At 46.9% G+C, this 26416-nt stretch overlaps 1 protein-coding gene across 2 annotated transcripts in view; it reads left to right on the top strand.

The window, feature by feature from the left end:
- Positions 1-73: 73 nt before the first annotated feature.
- Positions 74-26416, top strand: part of EFTUD2 (elongation factor Tu GTP binding domain containing 2) — a 37311-nt gene continuing 10968 nt past the window's right edge. Inside the window, exons 1-17 of one of the 2 annotated variants that reach the window (XM_073326246.2) lie at positions 74-174; positions 3089-3197; positions 4868-5033; positions 5453-5531; positions 9933-10008; positions 14291-14356; positions 14637-14672; positions 16163-16253; positions 17767-17849; positions 18359-18525; positions 19554-19678; positions 21234-21297; positions 21950-22040; positions 22569-22704; positions 23446-23573; positions 24919-25112; positions 26115-26226. In XM_073326246.2, the coding sequence (XP_073182347.1) occupies positions 3093-3197; positions 4868-5033; positions 5453-5531; positions 9933-10008; positions 14291-14356; positions 14637-14672; positions 16163-16253; positions 17767-17849; positions 18359-18525; positions 19554-19678; positions 21234-21297; positions 21950-22040; positions 22569-22704; positions 23446-23573; positions 24919-25112; positions 26115-26226 (1719 nt within the window). In that variant the 5' untranslated portion in view covers positions 74-174; positions 3089-3092. Of the gene's footprint in view, positions 175-3088; positions 3198-4867; positions 5034-5452; positions 5532-9932; positions 10009-13095; positions 13260-14290; positions 14357-14636; positions 14673-16162; positions 16254-17766; positions 17850-18358; positions 18526-19553; positions 19679-21233; positions 21298-21949; positions 22041-22568; positions 22705-23445; positions 23574-24918; positions 25113-26114; positions 26227-26416 lie in introns of those variants that run through there. The other variant, XM_073326245.2, reaches the window with a different exon arrangement.

Genomic DNA, 26416 nt, shown 5'->3' on the forward strand with positions numbered 1-26416 from the left:
CCAGCTGGGCCTACACCTCCGAACTCCCCGCTCCGGCCGCGGCGCTGGCTGCAACGGGGTTTGAAGCGGCCCATTAGGCAATCGTACCGCTCGCCCCCCGGGTCCTTCCGCGCTGGTGTCGCACAGTCGCAGGCAGCGGCCGCCGGAACGGAAGGCGCGGAGCGCGAGCGTTGGGTGAGGCGTGCGGGCCCGGCCTGAGCTGGGGCCACGGCGCCTCTTGGGAGGGGATGGGGGGCTGCGCGCTGCTGATGGGACGTTGGTGTGGGTGTGGGGGGGACGCTGGGGCTCTGGACGAGGTGATGTGGAGGGGGGGATGCAGGGGGCTCTGGACGAGGTGATGTGGAGGGGGGATGTAGGGGGCTGTGGACGAGGTAATGTGGAGGGGGGATGCAGGGGCCTCTGGACGAGGTGATGTGGAGGGGGGATGCAGGGGCCTCTGGACGAGTTGATGTGGAGGGGGGGATGCAGGGGCCTCTGGACGAGGTGATGTGGAGGGGGGATGCAGGGGGCTGTGGACGAGGTGATGTGGAGGGGGGATGCAGGGGGCTGTGGACGAGGTGATGTGGAGGGGGGATGCAGGGGCCTCTGGACGAGGTGATGTGGAGGGGGGATGCAGGGGCCTCTGGACGAGGTGATGTGGAGGGGGGATGTAGGGGGCTGTGGACGAGGTGATGTGGAGGGGGGATGTAGGGGGCTGTGGACGAGGTGATGTGGAGGGGGGATGTAGGGGGCTGTGGACGAGGTGATGTGGAGGGGGGATGCAGGGGGCTGTGGACGAGTTGATGTGGAGGGGGGATGCAGGGGGCTCTGGACGAGGTGATGTGGAGGGGGGATGCAGGGGCCTCTGGACGAGGTGATGTGGAGGGGGGATGCAGGGGCCTCTGGACGAGGTGATGTGGAGGGGGGATGTAGGGGGCTGTGGACGAGGTGATGTGGAGGGGGGATGTAGGGGGCTGTGGACGAGGTGATGTGGAGGGGGGATGTAGGGGGCTGTGGACGAGGTGATGTGGAGGGGGGATGCAGGGGGCTGTGGACGAGTTGATGTGGAGGGGGGATGCAGGGGGCTCTGGACGAGGTGATGTGGAGGGGGGATGCAGGGGCCTCTGGACGAGGTGATGTGGAGGGGGGATGCAGGGGCCTCTGGACGAGGTGATGTGGAGGGGGGATGTAGGGGGCTGTGGATGAGGTGATGTGGAGGGGGGGACGCTGGGGCTCTGGACGAGGTGATGTGGTGGGGGGGATGCAGGGTCCTCTGGACGAGGTGATGTGGAGGGGGGGATGCAGGGGCCTCTGGACGAGGTGATGTGGAGGGGGGATGCAGGGGGCTGTGGACGAGGTGATGTGGAGGGGGGATGCAGGGGCCTCTGGACGAGGTGATGTGGAGGGGGGGATGCAGGGGCCTCTGGACGAGGTGATGTGGAGGGGGGATGCAGGGGGCTGTGGACGAGTTGATGTGGAGGGGGGATGCAGGGGCCTCTGGACGAGGTGATGTGGAGGGGGGATGCAGGGGCCTCTGGACGAGGTGATGTGGAGGGGGGATGCAGGGGGCTGTGGACGAGTTGATGTGGAGGGGGGATGCAGGGGCCTCTGGACGAGGTGATGTGGAGGGGGGATGCAGGGGGCTGTGGACGAGGTGATGTGGAGGGGGGATGCAGGGGCCTCTGGACGAGGTGATGTGGAGGGGGGGATGCAGGGGGCTGTGGACGAGGTGATGTGGAGGGGGGGATGCAGGGGGCTGTGGACGAGGTGATGTGGAGGGGGGATGCAGGGGGCTGTGGACGAGGTGATGTGGAGGGGGGATGCAGGGGGCTGTGGACGAGGTGATGTGGAGGGGGGATGCAGGGGGCTGTGGACGAGGTGATGTGGAGGGGGGATGCAGGGGCCTCTGGACGAGGTGATGTGGAGGGGGGGATGCAGGGGCCTCTGGACGAGGTGATGTGGAGGGGGGATGCAGGGGCCTCTGGACGAGGTGATGTGGAGGGGGGGACGCTGGGGCTCTGGACGAGGTGATGTGGAGGGGGGATGCAGGGGGCTCTGGACGAGGTGATGTGGAGGGGGGACGCTGGGGCTCTGGACGAGGTGATGTGGTGGGGGGGATGCAGGGGCCTCTGGACGAGTTGATGTGGAGGGGGGATGCAGGGGGCTCTGGACGAGGTGATGTGGAGGGGGGACGCTGGGGCTCTGGACGAGGTGATGTGGTGGGGGGGATGCAGGGTCCTCTGGACGAGGTGATGTGGAGGGGGGATGCAGGGGCCTCTGGACGAGGTGATGTGGAGGGGGGATGTAGGGGGCTGTGGACGAGGTGATGTGGAGGGGGGATGCAGGGGGCTGTGGACGAGGTGATGTGGAGGGGGGATGCAGGGGCCTCTGGACGAGGTGATGTGGAGGGGGGATGCAGGGGGCTCTGGACGAGGTGATGTGGGGGAAGTTGGGGGATGTGATGAGACGCAGGGGGTTCTGAGAGGGGGGATGTGGGGGACTTGCTGAGGGTGATGTGCTGGGAAGTTGGGGGCTGTGGTGATGTGGGGGAAGGCAGGGGGCTCTGGACGGGGTGATGTGCGGGACTGGCAGAGGGGCTCTGGAGAGGGTGGTGTGCTGGGGCTTGGTAATGTAGGGGGTGCTGGTGATTGGGGCTCGGAAGGGTGTTGGAGTGCTGGGGTCTGATGGAAGGGGTTCTGGAGGGGGTGATGTGAAGGACTTGGCAGAGAGGGGTTATCTGAGGGCACACTGGGTGCTTGTGCTGGGGGCTTTGGGGAGGATGACATTTGCCAGCGATGCTGGGTGCTGGCAGAAGGGACTCTAGGGAGGATGATATGCTGGGCGTGGCAGGGGTGCAATGTAGGATGGGCTCTGGTTGCTGATTAACCAGGGGCTCTAGGGTGGGTGATGTGGGATGGGTGCTGGTGAAGAGGGGGGTCATGGGGGAGCACTGGGTGATGGCAGAGAGAGTCAGTTATCAAATGTGTTTAATAAATAAACTTAAATGACAGGGTGGGGGGGGGGCGGGATGCACCTTCATCCATGGTGCAGGAAAACAGTTGCCCCGATTATTCTAGTTACACATGGCTTTGTCTCTCTTGGTACTTAGCATCATGGACACAGACCTGTATGATGAGTTTGGGAACTACATCGGGCCAGAGCTCGACTCCGATGATGATGATGATGAACTGGGCAGAGAGACCAAGGATCTTGATGAGGTGCAATGAAACTTGCGCAAAAAGATCTTAATTTGTATTTTCACCAGAATAACGTAATACTGAAATGAAGCATAAAGAAAAGGAGTACTTGTGGCACCTTAGAGACTAACCAATTTATTTGAGCATAAGCTTGCATCCAATGAAGTGGGCTATAGCTCACAAAAGCTTATGCTCAAATAAATTGGTTAGTCTCTAAGGTGCCACAAGTACTCCTTTTCTTTTTGCGAATACAGACTAACACGGCTGTTACTCTGAAAACTGAAATGAAGGTTATTCATGTCTTAAGTTTTCCTACTCCTGCTCTAACCTGTTTCTCCTGAATTTTAATCCTGACTACAGTTATCAACCGATCTCTGGTGCAAGCTGAAAAGTAACTGTTCCTTCTGTGTCAGTGTCTCCTGTCCCCAGAAAATGATTTTTTCTCTCTCTCTCTCTCAAAAACAAAACAAAACTCCACACCACAGCAAACTTACTTAATGTTTTCAAGGAAAACTTTGATGTACTATTAAATATTCTGATTTAGTAGATTTCTAAAAACAAAGTATCTAAAAATATAATAAAAATTAAAAATCTAATAGGAAGCTGCCCTCTTGATAGTCAGAAAGAGACAAGGAAATTCAGCTTCCACTTGAATGTGTGAAAAAAAAATAAGAAACTTTCTCTGTTTTAAGTGAGTTTCCTTGCTGTTGTACGCATTCAAATAGGAGCTCCATATCTTGTGTTTTAAACAAGATCCTTACACTGAGTCCCTCATTATTTTACTCATACTTTCCGGTGTCTCCCATTAAGAGATGTTAACACCAACACATGACACTATTAGTCATGTTTAATGCATGACTGGAAGGTGTTCAGAGATTATGATGATGAGCTTGGTGTAAGAACATAGAATAGGGGAATATGAGTAGTATTTATATTTATGAAAACAGAAACAGCCACTGATATGTTTAGGAATGGTGCTGAAAATTGCTCTTTCACTGTGAGTTCTTTGGTAGATCTTTAGTGATCTAAGAAATTGGAACTAATCACTGGATTGTTCCTTTAAAGAAGTAGAGCTCCTAATGGTGCCAGTATTTATATGTATATGCAAAATAATCATTATTGTACTAGTGAAATCATAACTCACACACGTGGGGTTTTGGGGTTTAATGCACAGGGTTTGGTAGCTGCACTTTGATGCAGAAGGGGTCCACTGTGTCTCACTACTTGTACTGCCAGCCTTGGGTATGTTGTGCACATGGATAAAGGGTACTGGTATCAATTGCTTGCTGTGCAAGCATCACTTGCATGTGACATTGGTATCTGATTTAAAGATGACCTGCTGTTCATTGTGGCTATCTGGAATGGATTCAAGGTGGAAAAATGACCTCCAAACTGAAAGTGGGGGAGCCCATCAGAACGTTTTTCAGGACCTGACTTTGATCGGTGCCTGATACAGCAAGACTGGGACCTGCACTGCAGTTGCATATGATCTAGATTCTAGTTGTAGTTATGATGGCCAGATTCTTTTCCAGCTGCGTCAATGACTTGAAGTGTGACCATCAGCTAATCACCTACCCACTTACTGCCTCCAGTTTCCTAACTGTAAAATAGGAGTTTAATGTTTGTATAGTGCTTTGAGATCCTTGGATGTAAAGCTCTAAAGAATAGCAAAGTATTGTTCTTGGTTTCAGCTTGATGATGATGACGACGACGATGATATAGGAGATCATGATGAAGATCATCCTGGAATGGAAGTGGTACTGCATGAGGATAAGAAATACTATCCGACTGCAGAAGAGGTTTACGGGCCTGAGGTAGAGACCATAGTGCAGGAGGAAGATACACAGCCTCTCACTGGTGAGTAATGAGAGGTTAGTAAATCGTGGGTGCGATCAGGGAGGGTTTCTTAAAACAAACTTGTAAGGGAGAAGGAAAACAAAGTCTTGCTGCTGGCAGTATCGTTAGTTTCCTCACTTCAGAATTCTCTCTGGTTAGCATTTGGTTTGTCGTTTTAACAGAAGTTCTATTGAGACAGTTAACAAAGAAGAATTTTGTTCATGAGTTAATTTAAAGATGGCAAATAAAAACTTATTTCAGTTTAGTTTCTGATCCTCTGCACGTACAAGAGTTGAAGGGATGCCATCAACTTGAAAATCACAGTGCCAGCTTAAAGTTTTGTCTACTATTTATTACAGTTAATTTCTAAAATTAGAGAGAATGCTGGAGCTGAGGGGTACTAGGGAATACCTTTCAATTTTTCTTTGGTTTGTTTCCAGAGCCTATTATTAAACCTGTGAAAACCAAGAAATTCTCCCTGATGGAACAGACGTTGCCTGTCACCGTGTATGAGATGGAGTGAGTACTGTGTGGCTTTCTTTTTCTTTCAAAAGTTCGTATTTGGTTCAAGTCATTCATACAGTGTACCCTTTGCTTTCCCATGTTCACAGGCTGAGGGGAGGTAAGAGGGATTGGTATGTACCACTCGGAGGAAAAAGCTGCTCTAGAGTGGAGGTGAAAACGTCTTGTCTTCCAGCTTTCCAAAACAGCAGCAGTTTGGCCTTTCATTGGCATAGGGATACCATCAGCAGAACTGCAAGAGCAGCTGGTTTCCCTTTTTCTAGCTAGAGGGGAGAAGGAAGAAGGTACAAAAGGAACTGAAGCTTAAAAATGCATTCCACTCACTGCACTGCACAGCACACATAGTGTCGTTACTTCACTAACTTCAGAACCCTAGTTTTCACCGGTTAATGTGGAGTTTGTCAGTCAGAAACCCACACCTTGAATTCACTTAAAACATAGCTATTTTCTTGAGTGACTCAGAAAAAGTGCAGAGAGAGTCCAGAATCCTGGGTGCTAGTTACAGCTGTCCTACTGACTGTATGAGGCACTTTGTAGATTGTGAGGCCAGAAAGGACCATTGTGGTCTTTGACATCCTATATAATGCAGTATGAGGCATTAAGCAGATCTTTTAGAAAAACATCCAATCTCAATTAAAAAATGTCCAGTGATGGAGAATCCATCAAAGCCCCTGAAAAATAACTGAAGAGAAACAGTCAAAGGAAAGAGTCCCATTCAGTTACATCACATAAAGGCAGACGACTAAATATTGACAAATTTTATAAGAGCTTGTATACAAATGCAAGAAGTCTAAATACTAAGATGGGTGAACTTGAGTGCCTGGTATTAAATGAGGATATTGCTTTAGTAGGCATCACAGAAGCTTGGTGGAATGATAACCAATGGGACATGGTAATACCAGGTACAAAATATACTGGAATAACAAAGTAGGTCGCACTGGTAGGGGACTCGCACTATATATGAAAGAAAACATAGAGTCAAACATATAAAAATCTTAAATGGATCAAACTGTACCATAGAATCTCGATGGATAGAAATTCCATGCTTGAATAATAATACAGCTGTAGGAATATACTACTGACCACATGACCAGGATGGAGATGGTGACTATCCCCATATTGACTGGGTACATGTCATCTCAGGCCGGGATGCAGAGATAAAATTTCTAGACACCATTAATCCTGCTTCTTGGAGGAGTTAGTCCTGGAGTCTTCAAGGGGAGAGGCTATTTTGATTTAGTCCGAAGTGGAGCACAGGATCTGTCCAAGAGGTGAATATAGCTGAACCACTCAGTAATAGTGACCATAATGTAATGAAATTGAACATCCTTGTAGGGGGGAAAATACCAAAGAAACCCACCACAGTAGCATTTAACTTCAAAAAAGGGGACTCCACAAACATGAGGAGGCTAATTAAACAGAAATTAAAAGGAATGGTCACAAGAGTGAAATGCCTGCACATTACTTGGAAACTTTTTTAAAACACCCAATGAAGTGAGCTGTAGCTCATGAAAGCTTATGCTCAAATAAATTGGTTAGTCTCTAAGGTGCCACTAGTACTCCTTCTCTTTTTGCGAATACAGACTAACACAGCTGCTACTCTGCAATCTATAATAGATATAGTTTCAGCTTCTATGCCTCAAATAAAAAAAAGGAAAAAAACAGAAGACCAAAAAAAGCCACCATGGCTAAACAACAGAATAAAAAAGGCAGAGACAAAAGGCATTCTTTAAAAATCGGAAGTCAAATCCTAGTGAGGAAAATGGAAAGGAACATAAACTCTAGCAAGCCAAGTGTAAAAGTATAATTAGGCAGGCAAAAAAAAGAATTTGAAGAGTAACTAGCAAAAGATGCAAAAACGTAACAATCAGTGGAGCCACTGGACAATTGAGGTGCTAAAGGAGCACTCAAGGAAGACAAGGCAATTGTGGAGAAGCTAAATGAAGCTAAATGAATTTTTTGCATCCGTCTTCACTGCAGAGGATCTGAGGGGAGATTCAAACTCCTGAGTTGTTCTTTTTAGGTGGTAGATCTTAGGAACTGTACCAGATTGAAGTGTCAATAGAGGAGGTGAATAGGAGGGTTCCCCAAGGATCTGTACTGGGAACTGTGCTGTTCAACATATTCATAAATAAGGCTCAGATTTAGTCATGGGTATTTTTAGTAAAAAGTCATGGATGGGTCACGGCAATAAACAGAAAAATTCACAGCCCCTGACCTGTCCATAACTTCTACTATAAATGCCCCTGACTAAATTTTAGCTGCTGTGGAAAAATGGGTAAACAGTGAGGAGGCAAAGTGTGCAGATGATACTAAACTACTCCAGAGAGTTAAATCCAAAGCAGATTGTGAAGAGCTATAAAGGGATCTCATTAAACTCGGTGACTGGGCAACAAAATAGCAGATGAAATTCAATGTTGATAAATGCAAACTAATGCCCATTAGAAAACGTAATCCCAACTATACATACAAAATGATGAGGTCTAAATTATTTGTTACTACTCAAGAAAGAGATCTTGGAGTCATTTTAGATAGTTCTCTGAAAACACCTGCTCAGTGTGCGGCAGTACTCAAACAAGCTAGCAGAATGTTAGGAACCATTAAGAAGATAGAAAATATCATCATGCCACTATGTAAATGCCTGGTACCCCACACCTTGAATACTGCATGGAGTTCTGGTCCTTCAATGTCAAAAATAAATAAATAAAATAAAGTAAAATAAAATTAGAGTTGAAAAAGTACAGAGAAGGGCAACAAAAATGATCAGGGGGATGGAACAGCTTCCATATGAGGAGAGATTAAAAGGTTGAGACTGTTCAGCTTGGAAAAGAGACGACTGGGGGGGATAGGACAGAGGTCTATAAAATCATGACTGGGGTGGAGAAAGTAAATAGGGGAGTATTATTTACCCCTTCACATAACAGTCAAACCAGGGGTCACCCTACGAAATTAGTATGCAGCAGGTTTAAAACAAACATAAGGAAGTAACTTCTTCACACAACATATAGTCAACCTGGGGAACTTGTTGCCAGGGGATTTTGTGAAGGCCAAAAGTATAACTGGGTTAAAAAAAGATTAGATAAGTTCCTGGAGGATAGGTCCATCAGTGGCTATTAGCCAAAATGGGCAGGGGTGTAACGCCATGCTTCAGGTGTCCCTAAACCTCTGACTACTAGAATCTGGGAATGAATGACAAGGAACGGATCACTCAATAAATTGCCCTGATCTGTTACTCCCTCTGAAGCATCTAGCACTAGCCACTGTCAGAAGACCAACATATTGGGCTAGAAGGGCCATTGTCCATTTTTATGTTCTTATGTTAAAGTTGTTACAGTGGTTAATTACCCTCACTGTTAAAAATGTGTGCCTTATTTCTAGTCTGAATTTGTGTAGCTTCAATTTCCAGCCATTGGATTTTGTTATATCTGTCTGCTCGATCAAAGAGTCCGTTATTACATTTCTGTTCCTCACATAGGTCTTTATAGACTATGATCAAGTTATCCCTTAACCTTCTGTTGGATAAACTAAATAGAGTTCGCTCCTCAAATCTATCACTATACAGTATTTTGTCAAATCCTTTAATCGTTGTCATGGCTCCTCTCTGAACCCTCTCCAATTTATCAACATCCTTCTTGAATTGTCCAGAACTGGACACAGTATTCCAGCAGTAGTTGAAGGGACTATAATATAATTAATGCCAAGTAACATGGATTTATGGAAAATATCATCAAATTAATTTAATCTCCTTTAATGCTTCTTGAGCCCTATATCAGCCATTCCATTATCTTGTCAAGGTGACAGGTCTCTATAATTAACTGGGTCATCCCCTTTTTAAATGTTGGCACAACAGTAGCTTTTTTTCAGTCTTTTAGAACTTCCCCAGTGTTCCAAGAGTTACTGAAAATCAACATTAATGGTCCAGCAAACTTCTTGGCCAGCTCTTTTAAAACTCTTGGATCCAAGTTCTCTGGACCTTCTGAATTAAAAATGTCTAGCTTTAGTAGCTGCTGTTTAGCATCCTCCATAGTTACTGTTGGAATGGAAGGTGTATTATCATCATCATATGATATAAATACATCGTCTGTTTTTCCCAAAGTACAGAACAGAAATATTTATTGAACACTTCCATCTTTTCAGCACTGTTATTGGCAGTTCTACTATTTCATCAAGTAATGGATCAATACCATTGGTCCAATACTTAATCTCTGTGGGTCAGCTTCCCAGTCTGTGAATTGAGGATGTTTATGTACCTGGCAGGGAGCTAGGAGAATGAACGTTCTAAAGCACTTCAAGACCCTGGGTTGAAAGGTGCAGCTGAAGTGCCAGGTCTTACTGGGGGATCGTACTGTGGGCAGAATAGAAGCAGCTAACTGTCATTTGTTTCTTCCCTTCCTCTAGTTTCCTGGCAGATCTGATGGACAACTCTGAGCTGATTCGGAATGTGACCCTGTGCGGGCATCTCCACCATGGCAAGGTAGAATGAATACAGGGCTGTGCCTAGCTGAGGACAGAGGGTGTCTTCTGTGTTAATGAATCAGTTGGTGCTGTTGAAGGATAACAGCACACTTGTGCAGGGACATGCCTTGCTAATAGCACCTATGTAAGAGCTCACTGGTTCACAGTAGTGACTGTTTTTTTAATTAGGAGGCCAAGCCGATTGTTGATAGTCTCTCAGTGGTTAAAGTAGTAAGCCAGAAGCCAGTTATGCATTCAGTTCTGTGTTCTCTAGCTAATGCATGTGTAGTTATCTAACTCTGCTTTAAGAAGTGATGTGTACGCATCAGCTTGGGAGTGTTTGATAGTATATATCAGTACAATATGTAGGTAGATCTAACCAATTGGGGGAGAGGGGAGCAATACCCTTACCGTGGCCTTGTCAAGGCTGCCTTCTGCTGTGATGCCTACAAAACCAGGCCTGCTCCTCATGGCTAGGGAGCTGACAGAGTGTGACAGTCCCTCTTTCCTTCCCTCCTTTGCTCTTACTAACTCCCACATTTTTCCCTCTACTCCCAATGAATAAAGAAAGGGAAAAAACCCCAAATGTAACTAGTCATGCTGTGTACATTTTTCACAGTGTTCATCTACTTGTATGTTCTTTCCCTGTTAAACATCAGAACGGCCATACTGAGTCAGACCAAAGGTCCGTCTAACCCAGTGTCCTGTCTTCTGACAGTGTCCAGTGCCAGGTGCCCCAGAGCAAATGAACAGAATAGGGAATCATCAAGTGATCCACCTCCTGTCGCCCATTCCTAGCTTCTGGCAAACAGAGACTAGGGACACCTTCCCTGCCCATCCTGGCTAATAGCCATTGATGGACCTGTCCTCCATAAATTTATCTAGTTCTTTTTTGAACCCTGGTAGAGTCTTGGCCTTCACAACATCCTCTGGCAAAGAGTTCCACAGGTTGACTGTGCATTGTGTGGAAAAAATACTTCCTTTTGTTTGTTTTAAACCTGCTGCCTGTTAATTTCATTTGGTGGCCCCTAGTTCTTGTGTTTATGAGGAGTAAACAACGCTTCCTTATTTACTTTCTCCACACCAGTCATGATTTTATAGACCTCTATCATATCGCCCTTTAGTTGTCTCTTTTCCAAGCTGGCAAGTCCCAGTCTTATTAATCTTGCCTCTTACGGCAGCCGTTCCATACCCTTAATCATTTTTGTTGCCCTTTTCTGAACCTTTTCCAAGTCCAATATATCTTTTTTGAGATAAGGCGACCACATCTACACCCAGTATTCAAGATGTGGATGTACCATGAATTTATATAGAGGCAATGTGATACGTTCTATCTTATTATCTATCCCTGTCTTAATGATTCCCAACATTCTGTTCGCTTTTTTGACTGCCACTTCACATTGAGTGGATATTTTCAGAGAACTATCCACAATGACTCCAGGATCTCTTTCTGGAGTGGTAACAGCCAATTTAACCCACATCATTTTGTATGTATAGTTGGGATTATGTTTTCTAATGGGCATTAGTTTGCATTTATCAACATGGAATTTCATCTGCCATTTTGTTGCCAAGTCACCCAGTTTTGAGAGATCCTTTTGTAGCTCTTCACAGTCTGCCTGGGACTTAACTATCTTGAGTAGTTTTGTATCATCTGCAAATTTTGTCACCTCACTGTTTACTCCTTTTTTCAGATCATGTATAAATATGTTGAATAGGACTGGGCCCAGTACAGACCCCAGGAGGACACCACTATTTACCTCTCTCCATTCTGAAAACTGATCATTTATTCCTATGCTTTGTTTCCTATCTTTTAACCAGTTACCAATCCATGAGAGAACCTTCCTTCTTATCCCATGACTGCTTACTTTGCTTAAGAGCCTTTGGTGAGGGACCTTGTCAAAGGCTTTCTGAAAATCTAAATACACTATATCCACTGGATCCCTCTTGTCCACATGCTTGTTGACCCCCTCAAAGAATTCTAGTAGATTGGTGAGGCATGATTGCCCTTTACAAAAACCATTTTGATTATTCTCCAAGAAATTATGTTCATCTATGTGTCTGACAATTTTGTCCTTCACTATAGTTTCAACCAGTTTACCAGGTACTGAAGTCAGGTTTACCTGGGGTCCTGTAATTCCTGGGGTCTCCTCTGGAGCCCTTTTTAAAAATTGGTGTCATATTAGCTATCCTTCAGTCATTTGGTACAGAAGCTGATTTAAATGATAGTTACAGACGACAGTTGTTAGTCCTGCAATTTCACATTTGAGTTCCTCCAGAACTCTTGGGGGAATACCGTCTGGTCCTGGTGACTTATGACTGTTTAGTTTATCAGTTTGTTCCAAAACCTCCTCTAATGACACCTCAATCGGGGACAGTTCCTCAGATTTGTCACCTAAAAAGAATGGCTCAGGTTTGGGAATCTCCCTCACGTTCTCAGCTGTGAAGACTGATGCAAAGAATTCATTTAGTTTCTCCGCAATGGCCTTATCGTCCACGAGTGCTCCTTTAGCATCTCCATCGTCCAGTGGCCCAACTGGTTGTTCAGCAGCTTCTTGCTTCTGATGGACTTAAAAATGGAAAATTTGCTATTACTTTCTGAGTCTTTGGCTAGCTGTTCTTCCAGAAAAAAATTTTGGCCTTCCTAGTTATATTTTTATACTTCATTTGACAGAGTTTATGCTCCTTTCTATTTTCCTCACTAGGATTTAACTTCCACTTTTTAAAGGATGCCTTTTTGCCTCACTGCTTCTTTTACTTTGTTGTTTAGCCAAGGTGGCTCTTTTTTGGTTCTTTTCCTATGTTTTTTAATTTGGGGTATACATTTAAGTTGAGCCTCTATTATGGTTTCTTTAAAAAGTTTCCATGCAGCTTGCAGAGATTTCACTTTTGGTGCTGTACCTTTTAATTTTTGTTTAACTAATCTCCTCATTTTTGTGTAGTTCCCCTTTCTGAAATTAAATGCTACAGTGCTGGGCTGCTGTGGTGTTTTCCCCACCACAGAGATGTTAAATTGAATTATATTATGGTCACTATTACCAAGCAGTCTAGCTATATTCACCTCTTGAACCAAATCCTGTGCTCCACTTAGGACCAAATCAAGAATTGCCTCTCCTCTTGTGGGTTCCAGGACTAGCTGCTCCAAGAAGCAGTCATTTAAGGTGTCAAGAAACTTTATCTCAGCACCAGTGAATGCTGAAGCGTGTGTACCAAGAAAGGCCACTACGCATTTGGCAATCACTTGGTAACCGAAAGCTTCAGTGGCACAATAAGGTGATCATCACAAACCCAGCTATCTATGTTTCTAATGATCGAATTGCCCATTACTAATACCTGTCTCTTCCTAATAACTGGAGTTCCCTCCTCCGGAGAGGTATCCTCAGTGCGAGAGGATACCACAACATCATCTGGAAGGAGGGTCCCAGCTATGGGATCGTTTCCTTCTGCTCCAGTTGGATGTTCTCCTTCCCTGAGACTTTCACCCTCCTCAACAGCACAGAGGCTATTAGACTGGGGGTGGGATCATACTATTGTGTCCTGGAAAGTCTCGTCTGTGTATCTCTCTGTCTCCCTTAGCTCTTCTAGCTCAGCCACCTTGGCCTCCAAAACCCATACATGCTCTCTCAGGGCCATATGCTACCTGCCTACATGCTGCATTGGGTGCAATACACTGGGTAGCCCCCCACTCTGTTGCTGAACTTCTGCCTGCATTCTCTTTTTACTCCTGCCACTGGTTCCTTTGTTGTCGTTTTGTTTTTATCAGGGGATGTTTTGTAGCTTAAGTTTAAAGAAGTTTAAGAAATGTTAAGTGTATGTAGTGCCCCCTGTAAAATCCCTCACAAAACTCCCCTGTTAGCTGCTCCTGTTCACTAGTTCCTCTTGTTGCTTAGGAGCGGGCTCTTTAAAGCCCTGGTCTTCCTGAGTATCCCCACTCCATGGTTAAGGGTTGTTCCTGACCCTTCATCTCTTGTGTGTGCTTTAGATTGGAAGCCCTTCAGGGCTCAGATTACATCTATTTATGTTTGTACTGGTGCCCAAACAGTGGGGCCCCCATCCTGAGTGGGCCCATAGTAAAATTGTAGTAGTATTAATGATCTGTCAGTTACTTCATCACTACTCTGATAGTTTTAGTCCCTTGAGAGATTGCTATCACAGAGAGTCCACTTCAGGTAACATACAGTTAGCCACCAGCTCCGCTCCCTCCCACCTCTCTGACTAAAATAGCAAAGATTTGGTGGCCCATCTATATCTGCTTATCAGCCATACGGTCACCTTGCTTTTTCTTGCCTTTTTCATACTTTCAGACTTGTTTTGTGGATTGCCTGATAGAGCAGACGCACCCAGAGATCAGGAAGCGCTACGACCAGGATGTAAGTGGCTTTTCAATATGTTCTGATCGTTTGGGATGACAGGAAGGCAGAGGGTGCTCACATTCAAATAGAGAGATTCTGTGCATGAGGGAGAATACAATCTAAAGGTTAGAGCCGAGAACTGGAAGTCAGGCATCTGGGTTCTGTTCTTAGCTCTGCCATTTATTTACTGTGTTGTTTATATGTAGACAGCCATCACTTCCTAGTTCAGACTTCAAAATGTTTGATATAAAGACATCTTGTTTCATGATCTGACCCTGAGAACTGTCTGTTTCTGCAGCTTTGCTACACTGACATACTGTTCACGGAGCAAGAGGTAAGTGCACCTTGAGATAGCAAGCTTGAGATAGCAACTAACTCTGGCAAACTGCGCTCAAGCTGCAGAAAGTCATGAAAAAATTAATTCTTCACTCGTAATGTTTCCAAGTGTGACCTCTTTTGCCCTGTATGTTGGGAGGAAGGTTCATTTTGATTAATCACACCAGTTGATCTGTAAACCAAGGATCTTATTGCTTCAAGCAATGACAAGCAGACCAAACCTTATGTTCCTTCCATTACTCTTGCCTCCTTATATATAACCTTAATAGTCACGTTTAATTAAATAAAAAAGATATACTGAAGCTGACCACCTGTGGCAATCTGGTCAGTTGTCCTTGTAGTTGAAACTGCCAAGAGTTTCTCTGATGCTGAGGCTAACTGACCAATGTAGTATTATGAAAGGGCTATTTAATATCCTGCATGTTGGAGGTAAATGTAAAATTGGTGATGGATGTATTATTTGGATGGAAGACCAGCGAATGCTGAAGTGTGTATACCAAGAAAGGCCACTATGCATTTGGCAATCACTTGGGAACCAAAAGCTTCAGTGGCACAATAAGGTCAGATAGACACAGACTGGCCAGCCAGCCAGATCACCTTAAGAATCCGGGTGGCACTTGATCTGCAAGGGGGATTTGCCGTGATGATAACGGTTATAAAGTTAAACTCTTTAATTTCCGAGGCTGTCCCAGTGGCACGTATGGGTTCGGTCTGTGAAGGGAAGGCGCAGGGCAGGGGTTATTCGCTGCTGTGGCAGTGGAGGGTAAACTCAGAGATCAGAATAAACAGATTCCATTTTTCATAAATCCTGGGCTTTCTGGGATTTGAACCTTTAGACTGAAACAACAAGGTGTCCGGTGGCACCTTAAAGACTAACAGATTTATTTGGGCATTAGCTTTCGTGGGTAAAAACCCCACTTCTTCAGATGGCTTATGCCCAAATAAATCTGTTAGTCTTTAAGGTGCCACTGGATTCTGTGTTGTTTTTGTGAATACAGACTAACACAGCTACCCTCTGATACTTACAACCTTTAGACTGGGGTCTTTGATTATATTTAAAAACAAACTGGGTCATACTGATTACACGTTGTTGGTGCAGAGTCATGTCTGGGTCTGTTCTGTCAACTTTGTATTTCCATCCCTTCACTGTTTCTTTACACTGCGTATGGGCAGAGCTCGTGCCAGGGCATGACCTGGTGGCAGCAGCGAGAAGGGAGGCAGAAGGAATTCATTCTCCCATTAGCTGAGTGCAGTATTCAGGAGATTTCTCTTTCCTCAGATGACCTGGGTGTTAGCTACTGCTCGAGCAGGTTTACTGGGTGTCTGGATCAGCAGCCCAATCCAGTATGGCAGGAGAATGGGACCTTGGGATGGATGGGCGATTTCCTGTGTCTTGTCTGATGAATTCTCCTTCCATGGTTGACTGCCACTTCCTTCAGTCATGTTGCACTGTAATTTATCTGCTAATCCTGGCTTCATTTCTTTCAGAGGGGTGTTGGAATCAAGAGCACCCCGGTAACTGTTGTTCTACCGGACACCAAGGGGAAATCATTTCTCTTCAACATCATGGACACGCCAGGTGTGTTGAGCTGATCCAGACACTAACAATTTGTGGGTTTAATCCTGGCAGTCCTGCTTGTGAGTTAGTCTCAATAAAGCCAGTGGTGCTATTGGTGTGAGTAAGAAATGCACGTTTCAGTAAAGGCTTCCACAAATGGGCCCCAGTTCATAAAACCTATAGGTCTTCTGAAAGAAGGTGCATAGACATGAATGGAATATTAAAAATATAAACCACTGTCTGACAAAGGAGGGTCTGAGGGGGGCTTTGGTGCTAGGGCATAATGGAGTTTTGCGCCAAACCAGTTTACATTTTCTCAAATCCAGTGTCTGTCTATTTAAATCTCATAGACCAGTTATTCAGTTTAGACTTTATAAAGTGCAACAACACTCTAAAAAGTTTCCCTTCAAAGATGACCTCCTGGGGTTTCATGTTTACTCTTAGTAATTCCATTTCAGCCCTAACAGAGCTTCAGATCTGACCTTCCAGCTGGCTGCTCTCTGCTTCTGAAGACACTACCAGCTATAGAGAGATTTTGCAGCTGGAATTTAGCCGGCAGTTTTTTGTTTCTGATGCTTAAGGCAGCATAGGCTTCAGCTCGTGCTCTCTTAGCTGGACTAGTTCCTTCATGACTAACAGGACTGAGAACATTGCTCTCTCACTTTTTCGAGGTCAGACAAGATGATCAGAATGGTCCCTTATTGGCCTTGGAACCTATGAATCTTGTTTGTGTATGAGCTGAATCAGCAGAGGTGACTTAAATATATGGGAAGTAGATGTGTGGCCAGATTTTCAAAGTCTCAGCACCCACGTTTGGGCCAGATTCTTCCAAAGTGCGATTGTGAGACTTACGCTTAGGTTTTCAGAAGAACTTGGTGCCTGCCGTACTGAGCTCTTTTGAACACGTGGTCCATTTGGGCAAGAAAGTGAAATGCATTCATTCCTGCTCTAATCAGAGCCACACTTCTGCTTGCTATGTATGGAGTTACAAAACAGCCTGGGACTGGAGACTGATACAGTGCATTACAAAATAACACCCCTGTTGTGTCCAAAGAGCTTTCAGTCGAAGCCAAGGAGAGACAAGCACAGAAGACACCAGAAGAGGCAGGAGGGTTTTGCAGGGATTATACTGGTTGCTGCCCAACTCTGCTCCTTAACTTAGTTCATTCACCTCTCTGAAAGTACTACTTTAATTACCACCTTTCCACAGGCATTTGTACAAAGATCTGGGGATAGAGTTACAGTTGCAAACAGATGACTATTAGAAACAACATTAGTAGCATGCTGTAGTCTCAAAAATCAGCATAAGACAGTCTGGAAGGTCTTTATACACAATGCTGGCAACAGTGCCCTGGCTAGATTAACTGAGGTGCTTTCTGGAAGGCAAAGGAACACTATTCTTCTCACCCCTGCCCTCTGGAGTGCAAGCTTGTGACCAATGACAGGTTATCAGAGGTGCAGGCAGCTTTCCCCACTCCAGTGAGTCATTTCTGTGAACTGGGCTCACTGAGCTTTAACTGCTTTTGTTTTGAAGGCCATGTGAACTTTTCTGATGAGGTTACTGCCGGTCTTCGAATTTCCGACGGAGTTGTGCTTTTCATTGATGCGGCCGAGGGGGTAAGTGTTAGTCTCTTTTACCTCCTGTGGATGTATTTCAGAATCTCTTGAGCTCCTTGATCCTGACTTCAATCTAGCTGAAGCAATCTGTGTAGAGTTCATTTGCATTAGTGATGGGGCTCTTTGGAGGCTGATTTAGAATGGGTAGCATTTTCTAGGTATTGAAGCAGAGAGTTATGGCTCCTGGGTTCTATTTCCAGGTCTGACACTGATCCACTGTGACTTTGGACTACTCGCTTAACTACTTTGTACCTCCATTTCCCCCCACATCTGAAATAAAGATGATTATTTATATCAGAGGTGTCAGAAGGGGTGGCTTAAAGGAATGCTCTTGGGTCAAATACATACTTCTAAAATTCATATTATTAGCAGGTCACTGGTGGGTGAGCTTAGACTTTTCTCCAGGCTGCTGGCCTAGTGGATAAGGGTCACTGCTTTGTCTGTCACGCCCCATAGAGCATGTTATCAAGGGCTTTAGCTCGTCTGGTAATGCTCCTTGTTTTCCACAGGTTATGCTGAACACAGAGAGGCTGATCAAGCACGCAGTGCAGGAGAGGCTGGCAGTGACCGTGTGCATTAATAAGATAGATCGGCTGATCCTGGAGCTGAAGCTTCCACCCACTGATGCCTATTACAAACTCCGACACATAGTAGATGAGGTCAATGGCTTGATCAGGTAAAGATTTGTGAGGGGGGTGGTCATTGGAGCATGGTATCCTTGGCCCACTGAGTCCATCTTGGAGTCTGTGTTTGAGCATCACTCATGCTAAAATCAAAAGTATATGTCATTACAGTTGCATGTCATGGAACCGTTCTCCACCCATGGCAAGTGCACGCACTAGATACGTAACTTGGAATGGATTTGTTCACTTAACACACATTTGGTGGAGAGGACTTCACTGTTCTACAGTGTGTGCATGTACATTTTGGGGGGGTGGGGGAGCCCTGGCCCTGGTCATTATCTGGTGTTTTGGCAGGGCCAGCCTGTCCCATGGTGGATGTCCTCAAAATGGTATGAAGCTGTAGATAATTTTTTTTTAGAGCCTGGGCTGAGATTTTTTCAAAGCTGACCAAGGGATTTGAGTTTCCAATTTCCATTAAAAGGTAATGGGACTTGGGCATCCCAATCTGCTAAATCCCCTGTGAAGTACTGCTGTCTCTCAAGCATCCCTGCGTACTGCTGTGCCCCTAGTGCAGTGGGACCCTTCCTGAACAGGGCAGAGGGGAGGAAGGCAGCATTTCACTGCTGTCCATACACACCATGTGTTACTGCCCGCTGCTTTATCAGGCGCCCTACAGAACAGCACTGGCAGTTGGGATGGTGGCATGTTGCAAATTCACGTTTTCATTTTATTCCATCCCGGCTTTGTTTGTCCTCTGTTGGTCTCTTCCCCTCAATTGTCCAAAAGGTTTTTTTTTCCTTCTCCATTTCTTTCATGTGTTTTGAAAAGAGTAAACAATAGTTAATTAAACTGCAAAATACCTTTAGATGAAGTGTGTGTGTGTGTGTGTGTACAACAACCAACCCTAAAACACAGCTCCTTAGTGCTGGAGCCCTCTTGTAGGCCCCTGGGGGCAGTGCAGAGTTCCTTCAGTGGAGTGGCTCTTGTTTCTGGGTTTAGGTTCATTGACAGTGTCTTCCTCTGTTTATATCTCCATCACTCTATAGAGTTATGCCATACATAAAAGCTTTTTCTGTTTCAGCATGTATTCCACCGACGAGAACCTGATCCTCTCCCCTCTTCTGGGGAACGTCTGCTTCTCCAGTTCCCAGTATAGCATTTGCTTCACGCTTGGCTCCTTTGCAAAGATTTATGCAGACACATTTGGTAAGACTCAGCCAAAAACCATGCACACATCAACATCTCAAGTCCTGTTAACTTCTGTGGAGCCCCTTCAAGTACTTACAGCAGCTCAGGTCTTCGCTGGCTCGTGTATGCACTTATATGCTAGCACATGCAGTCAGAAACATTTAGGGAGCTGAGAGTTATTGCAGAGCCCAGTTGGGGTATTTCTCACCTGCCACTTTCTGGCTGTTGAGGAAACAGGAATACCAGTGAGGAACGTTGTTGGATAAATATTTTCTCTTGTAATTCTTTATCTTGTAAATATCGGAATGGGTGGAAGCCACTGTATGGTACGTACATCTATAATGGAGAAAACCCACTGTCGCTGTTCTAGATAAAGGGTTACATATGTGTTGCCCTCTGCATGGGGTAACAAAATGGTTCAGAGCTGAAAGGGTTAAGAATCTTTCAGCATAGCCATGAGGAAAGCCTGGTTCTCTGGAGTTGAGACTCCACTGTATCCAGGCTGAAGTTTGCCCCTGGGGGGTCTTGCCCTCTTCCTGCCCCCTGGATCTTTTTTATGTAACTGTCCTGGCTGTGGTTTGAATCTCTGCTGCCTCGATGCCAGCCTGAGGCAATCTGCCTGGTGTGAAAGAGCAGGCAGTAAAAGAATAGCCATGTGCTTAGCCTGGCCAGCTGGAACTTGGCAAGTCCCAGGTTCAGAACGGGGCTGCAGTTGTGGTGAAGTTGGGATCTAGGAGATGCTGCCAGGCAGCTGGCCCAACTTTGGGGGTGGGCATGAAAAGCAGCCTTTGTTCAGAGATCAGGGGGCTGACGCGCTCATGCACCATAAGAAGGAATAAACAAGATCCTCTTTCATTGTGGCATCCTTTGGTGCCCGGCCTGAGGTTTTCCCGACTCTCAGGCTAATTTAGCGTGCGGGCAGCAGTTGGTGAGGCACGCTAATGGACTCTGCATTTAGTGGAAGTGGTGTGAGTGGGTGCTGATGTCTTATCACTTGTAAACTCAGCATGACTTGAAATCTAGAACTACGGTCCCGCCTATTCCCTGGGCATTTGAGGAGGGATATTCATGTATGGACTTAGTACACGATCTAAAAGCTAGGGAAGGGAGGGAGAGGGGATGCTGAGAGATACTCGTAGGCAGAAAATATTGTAATGAGCCTGGGTGGAAGGTGGAGATCATGCTATGCCAGCTGCCCTCCAGTGCTTAGCTTGAGAAGTGAGTTGGAGAAGCGAGTGGATCCCGTAGGTCGGCTCTTTTCAGTCATAATTTTTTGGAAAGAGTTCCAGTGTCCCTTGGAACTGAACAGACTCCTTGGGCCCTGACTGATCCCCTTGTCAGCAGTCAGGTCACAGACACTGCACTCCCTTCTCACCGCTGCGTGGTTTTCCAAGTTAGTGCTGAGGATTGGTGTCAGGGAATCTTGCTCTGCAGCTGCCTGAATTTCAGCCTCAGAGCTGTCGAGCCAGCGCCCTTCTGCAGCTCTGAACTCCCTTGATCATTTACAAAGAAAACAGTGGAGAGAGGTATTTCATCGTGTGATAGCTGAGGTTATTTCTTTATTCCCTTGTAGGAGACATCAATTACCAGGAGTTTGCAAAGCGGCTTTGGGGTGACATCTACTTCAACCCCAAGACGTACGTAGTGTTTTTAATTATCTTTGTTCACCAGCTTTATTACTGTGCAAGCAGCATCTCTTGCCCTCCCCGACCCCATCCTGTAGAACAACAGAGGAGTTGGAAGAGGCTGAGTTGAGCCTCTCCTCTACTAAGTGTGAATCCACATTGCTGTGTGTCCTGCCTGTTGGTGGCACAGCGATCATGTTCCTCTGCAGGCATGGTTAGTTGTCATTGCTGGGCTTACCCTGGGGCATAGACATGCCTGCTCTAACTCACCGGGATTATGCAGAGGGATTTTGAAAGGGGATGCAGGATGGCATGTGGCTAAACTTCCTGTTTTTCTGAGTGGTAGTGGATACCTTGGAGGGGTTGCAGGTTCAATTCCTAGGGACCTAAATGCCCTACTAGCATTCCTACTAAATGCCCATGAGGGTGCATTGGGGTCTGTTTTTTTTAATAATGTGTATAGCTCCATAGGAGTGCACAGAGCTCCCCAGGACAGGTCAGGTCAGAGTCCCTGCCCAGCAGATCTTACACTCTGCGTAGGGGGAAGGGGGAAATATGAATATCCAGGCATGCAGGGGCTAGTGTACATATCACAGAGGTCATGGTGCTTTTGGGTGGCAGAGCACTTTCCATTCACATCTTTCCTCTTGGCTTTCCTGCACAGACGAAAGTTCACTAAAAAGGCCCCGACCAGCAGTTCCCAGCGGAGCTTTGTGGAGTTTGTCCTAGAACCCCTGTACAAGATCCTGGCTCAGGTACATGCTTTCTTTCCCCTTCCCTTTGACGTGAGTGCAGTGCCAAGTGATGGAAGCCTGTAGTATCTGTTGCTGAGTGTTTAAAGACTGAACACTAGATGGCGCTACACATGAAATCTGTCTGCTGTCCTGTTAGGAAAATTCCACAATCACAAATGTTTGTGTCTGAGGGGCAGCCCCTTCTCTTCCGGCACCTGTTCTGCTCCTCGTTCCAAATACGCCCTCTGTTCATGGTGCTCTCCTCAGCAGGACCTGCACCAGGTGCGTTGGATCTGGGATGTGTCCCAGTGGCCACCAAGTACTAACTTTAAATTACCCAACCAGTTTCACTGCAGGAACTAAACTGATCTGAACCCAGCTCTCCCAGGGTAAAAGGCCCGATGTTAGCCTGCAGGCCCCCTAGTCCTTTCACACTGATGTCCTGTCCCATCGCCATTTGAATGGCTCAGATGTACCGTTGTCTGCACACGGGAGTCAATGGCAGTGAATCTCTCAGTAACTGTGGCAGTGATGTGTGCCATCCCACAGGTGGTTGGTGATGTGGACACCACTCTCCCCCGCACTCTGGATGAGCTGGGCATCCACCTGACCAAAGAGGAGCTGAAGCTAAACATTCGACCCCTGCTAAGGCTTGTCTGCAAGAAGTTCTTTGGGGAGTTCACAGGTAGGTCCTGTTTCTCCCCTGCCCTAGCTGCTGGGCTCCTGTAGCTGTGCAGTGCTCTGCCAGCACTCTGGGCCAGTAGCTGGATGCCTCGGCTGCCAGTTTAACCTGCTGCGGGCAGAGCATTAGGGCTCTGTTTTCAGTGGTGATGTCCCCATGTTGCAGGTTCCCCTCACTTCTCAGCTGGTGCTGGTGGTGCCCATTGCTCCACGAGTCAGGCTGCTTATTTTGGTGCCTACATTTGGATTTAGAGACAAATTGTAGGTTCCTGGCTTTTAACGGTCTTGGCCTTTGCACCTAAACTCAGTTGACTGAGTTGGAGGAAGTGAGACGTAGGTGCCCAGAAGCTCTAGTATAGTTTCCAGGCCACACGTTATACATGACATTGATTTGCACTGGGTTCAGTATGCCAGGAACTCCCTGAAAATAATTCATTTGCGCACACATGCCCTCAACTCTGCCTTCAGCATGTTCTCCTGAAAGGCTGCCCCTGAACGCCCCAATGTGCAGCCTAAAACCAGTAGGCTGGCGTCCTGTGGGGGTTCACTGATCCTTCGCCAGCAGCACAGTGTCCTCTGTTGGCAGTTCCAGTATAAGCTGTCCGCTCCCAAGTGAGTTGTCACCCAGGACTGTAGACTGACTAGTCCTCTGGGTTAAAGATGTCGTGTTTTATTCAAGCCCCCTCAATGCTGTACTCTGGATTCCTCCACTTAGCAGCATTCTCATGAAGCTCTGCTCTCCTAGGCTTCGTGGACATGTGTGTGCAGCATATTCCCTCCCCAAAGGTGGGAGCCAAGACCAAAATCGAGCACACCTACACCGGCGGCGTCGACTCAGACCTGGGGGAGGCCATGAGCGAGTGTGACCCTGATGTAAGGACCCCTTTCACTTACCATTACCTCTCTAAAAGCAGCATGGGGTAGAAGAGAAGTCCTCCTTTCCTGCGGTCACCAAGGCAGCCTCCTCCTAGAGAGGCATCCAGCAGCATTTCACAATCTCTTATCTGCTACTGAAGCAAATCTCTCCGCTCTGAGAAATTCAGAAGCCTGCCAGGGCAGCCGTAGAGAGAGAGGGTTATTGGAGAATGTGCAGGGAAAGACAGAGATCAGGACTGAACTTCCCAACAGTTGGGAACTGCACTGTGATGGTGGGATGTTCGGGGCCTTTTGTGGACAATTATTTTCCATTTTAGATGAAGGTAGATCTCTGCATGAAAGTCTGACCTGAAAAATTGGTCTGAGCTAGTCTGAGCAGAGTTTCTGCCTTTACAGTGTCTTTTGTACTTAAAGGGATCACTTCTTCAAATGTAGCTTCCTCTGGGGTGGCACTCGGCAGCTGTTTAACAGTCCCACCAATGCTAGACAGCAGCTTAGGAAGTGAAGAATTGACCTGTAAATAGTAGAGCATCACCTTCAAACTGTTGAGAAAGAGAGTGCCTTGCCCCATTTAAGGTCTGTGTAACTAGCGAAAATTATCAGAGGGGGTAGCTGTGTTAGTCTGGATCTGTAAAAGCGGCAAGGAGTCCTGTGGCACCTGATAGACTAACAGACGTATTGGAGCATAAGCTTTCATGGGTGAATACCCCCTTTGTCGGATGCATGTGATGAAGTGGGGATTCACCCACAAAAGCTTATGCTCTAATACGTCTGTTAGTCTATAAGGTGCCACAGGACTCTTTGCCGCTTTTAGCAAAAATTAATTACCCAAGCAGATTTACCAGTGCTAACCGTCAAGGGACCTGGGCACGACCTGGGTTTTGTGTCTCATCTGAAATATGGGACCTCCAGCAGCACAGAAATTCTAGCACTGGGTCTTAGGCTAAGGAGTGACTTGGCAGTTCAGCAATGGCATTCTTCTCTCCAAGCCCCCTTTCTAAAGTGGTGCATCCAGGTAGAGGCCTGGCCCAAACTTCTCAGTTTGCAATCTCTGGGATCATATTGTGAGGTAGCACTGTTACAGGCTTACGTGGTGGTGTTTACGTGAGGAAAGCAGCAATTTGCCGCAGTGTTCATTTGAGAAATGCACTTAACCATGCTCTTTCCAGGGATCTGGCCAATGGGGAGGGAATTCCAGGCAGAGGAAGAAAATTGAGGACCCGAAAACTGTTCCTTGTGGATTTTCAGACAGAGTTCCTGATAATCCCACGTGGGTCTAATAGCTGCTTTATGAGTTCGTGTCTTGGGAGTGACTTACTTTGATTTCTTTTTTGGGGGCAAGGGTCCACTAATGTGTCACACCACGAAAATGTACAGCACAGACGATGGGGTTCAGTTCCACGCCTTTGGCAGGGTGCTGAGTGGGACCATCCATGCAGGGCAGCCCGTGAAGGTACTGGGAGAAAACTACACGTTGGAGGATGAAGAGGATTCCCAGATCTGCACTGTGGGACGGCTCTGGATCTCAGTGGCAAGGTACCAGGGTATCAGTGAAGAGGACAAACCTCGGCAGTCTGGGAGAGGAGTCCCCACTCATTGCTGCTGTTCTTGATGCTGCAGTGTGAGGGAGAAAAGCTCAGGGTTTTGGAGGCGGGGAGGGGTGCATTTAGTGTGGTGAAAAGTCCCAGGTTGACCAACTGGATTGAGGCTACATTGAGTTTACGAAATTGAGCCAAAATACCCGGTGAGCCCCAAAGATCTTACAATGGGAGAGGATAAGTGACATTCAAAGGGTGCAGAGAGGGATATGATCAGTACAGCTATAGATGCGTTTGCATTCTCTTTTACCATTATCTGATAGACCAGTGGGTCCCAAACTTTTTACTAAGTGACCTGCCAACTGCATGCTACCATCATCACAGATATGCACCTTCCACCCTAGCATCACAACACTAATCCTGGCCAAGTGCAGAGGGGCGGCCCTGGTGGGGTGCGGGAGGGTTGGAGACCGAGCATGTAGGGGGGTCCTATCTTGTGGGGCTGGGCCCAGCACTGGTCACCGCATCGCTCAGGTTTGAAGGGCTGGCCAAACCTGAGTGGTGCTGTGACCCCCGTACACCACATTGTGACACCTGAAGCAGGGAGCCAGGCCCAGCCCCCTGCAGGACAGGAGCTGCCTCCGCAAGGTGAGTGTGAGGCACGCTCGCTCTCCAGCCCTTTCCGTCCCCTCCGAGCCAGGAGAAGTATATGTTTGCCTAGGTTAATCCGGCCCTAGACATAACCACCGATCTAGAACCTTGTTGGAGCCCTATCAGCATTGTCTGCATGCTTGGAGTTGCAGCAGAAGAGAGGTTTGCAGAAGAAGAGGGCAGCCAATCTTCTGCTCAGCACAGGGGCGTTGTTCCACAGGGAACAGGCAGCATGGAAGAAGGTGCAGACATGTATGTCTGAGAACCAGGGGGCGAGAAGGTGGATGAACAGAAGACAGCATGGGGACAGCAGTGACTAATGGGTGTGCTATCCTGTTCTGTATGTCAGATACCATATAGAGGTGAACCGGGTCCCTGCCGGCAACTGGATCCTAATAGAGGGGGTGGACCAGCCAATTGTGAAGACTGCAACCATCACAGAGCCTAGAGGCAATGAGGAGGTACTGTGCGTGACTCAGCATCCTTCCCAGTAGGGGAGCGTCAAGGAGTCTGCTGGCTGTCTAGGATGGTCAGGTTGGGGGCAGTGACTTCCTCCAACCAGAATGTTACTTTCTCCCATGAGCAAGGCAGCCCCGTTGTGGATTACCAGTTTTCAGGGTGCCTGGCTGTGTCTGTCAATACAAGAACACT

Source organism: Lepidochelys kempii, chromosome 27 (genome assembly GCF_965140285.1).
Source record: "Lepidochelys kempii isolate rLepKem1 chromosome 27, rLepKem1.hap1, whole genome shotgun sequence".
Taxonomy (NCBI): Eukaryota; Metazoa; Chordata; order Testudines; family Cheloniidae; genus Lepidochelys; species Lepidochelys kempii.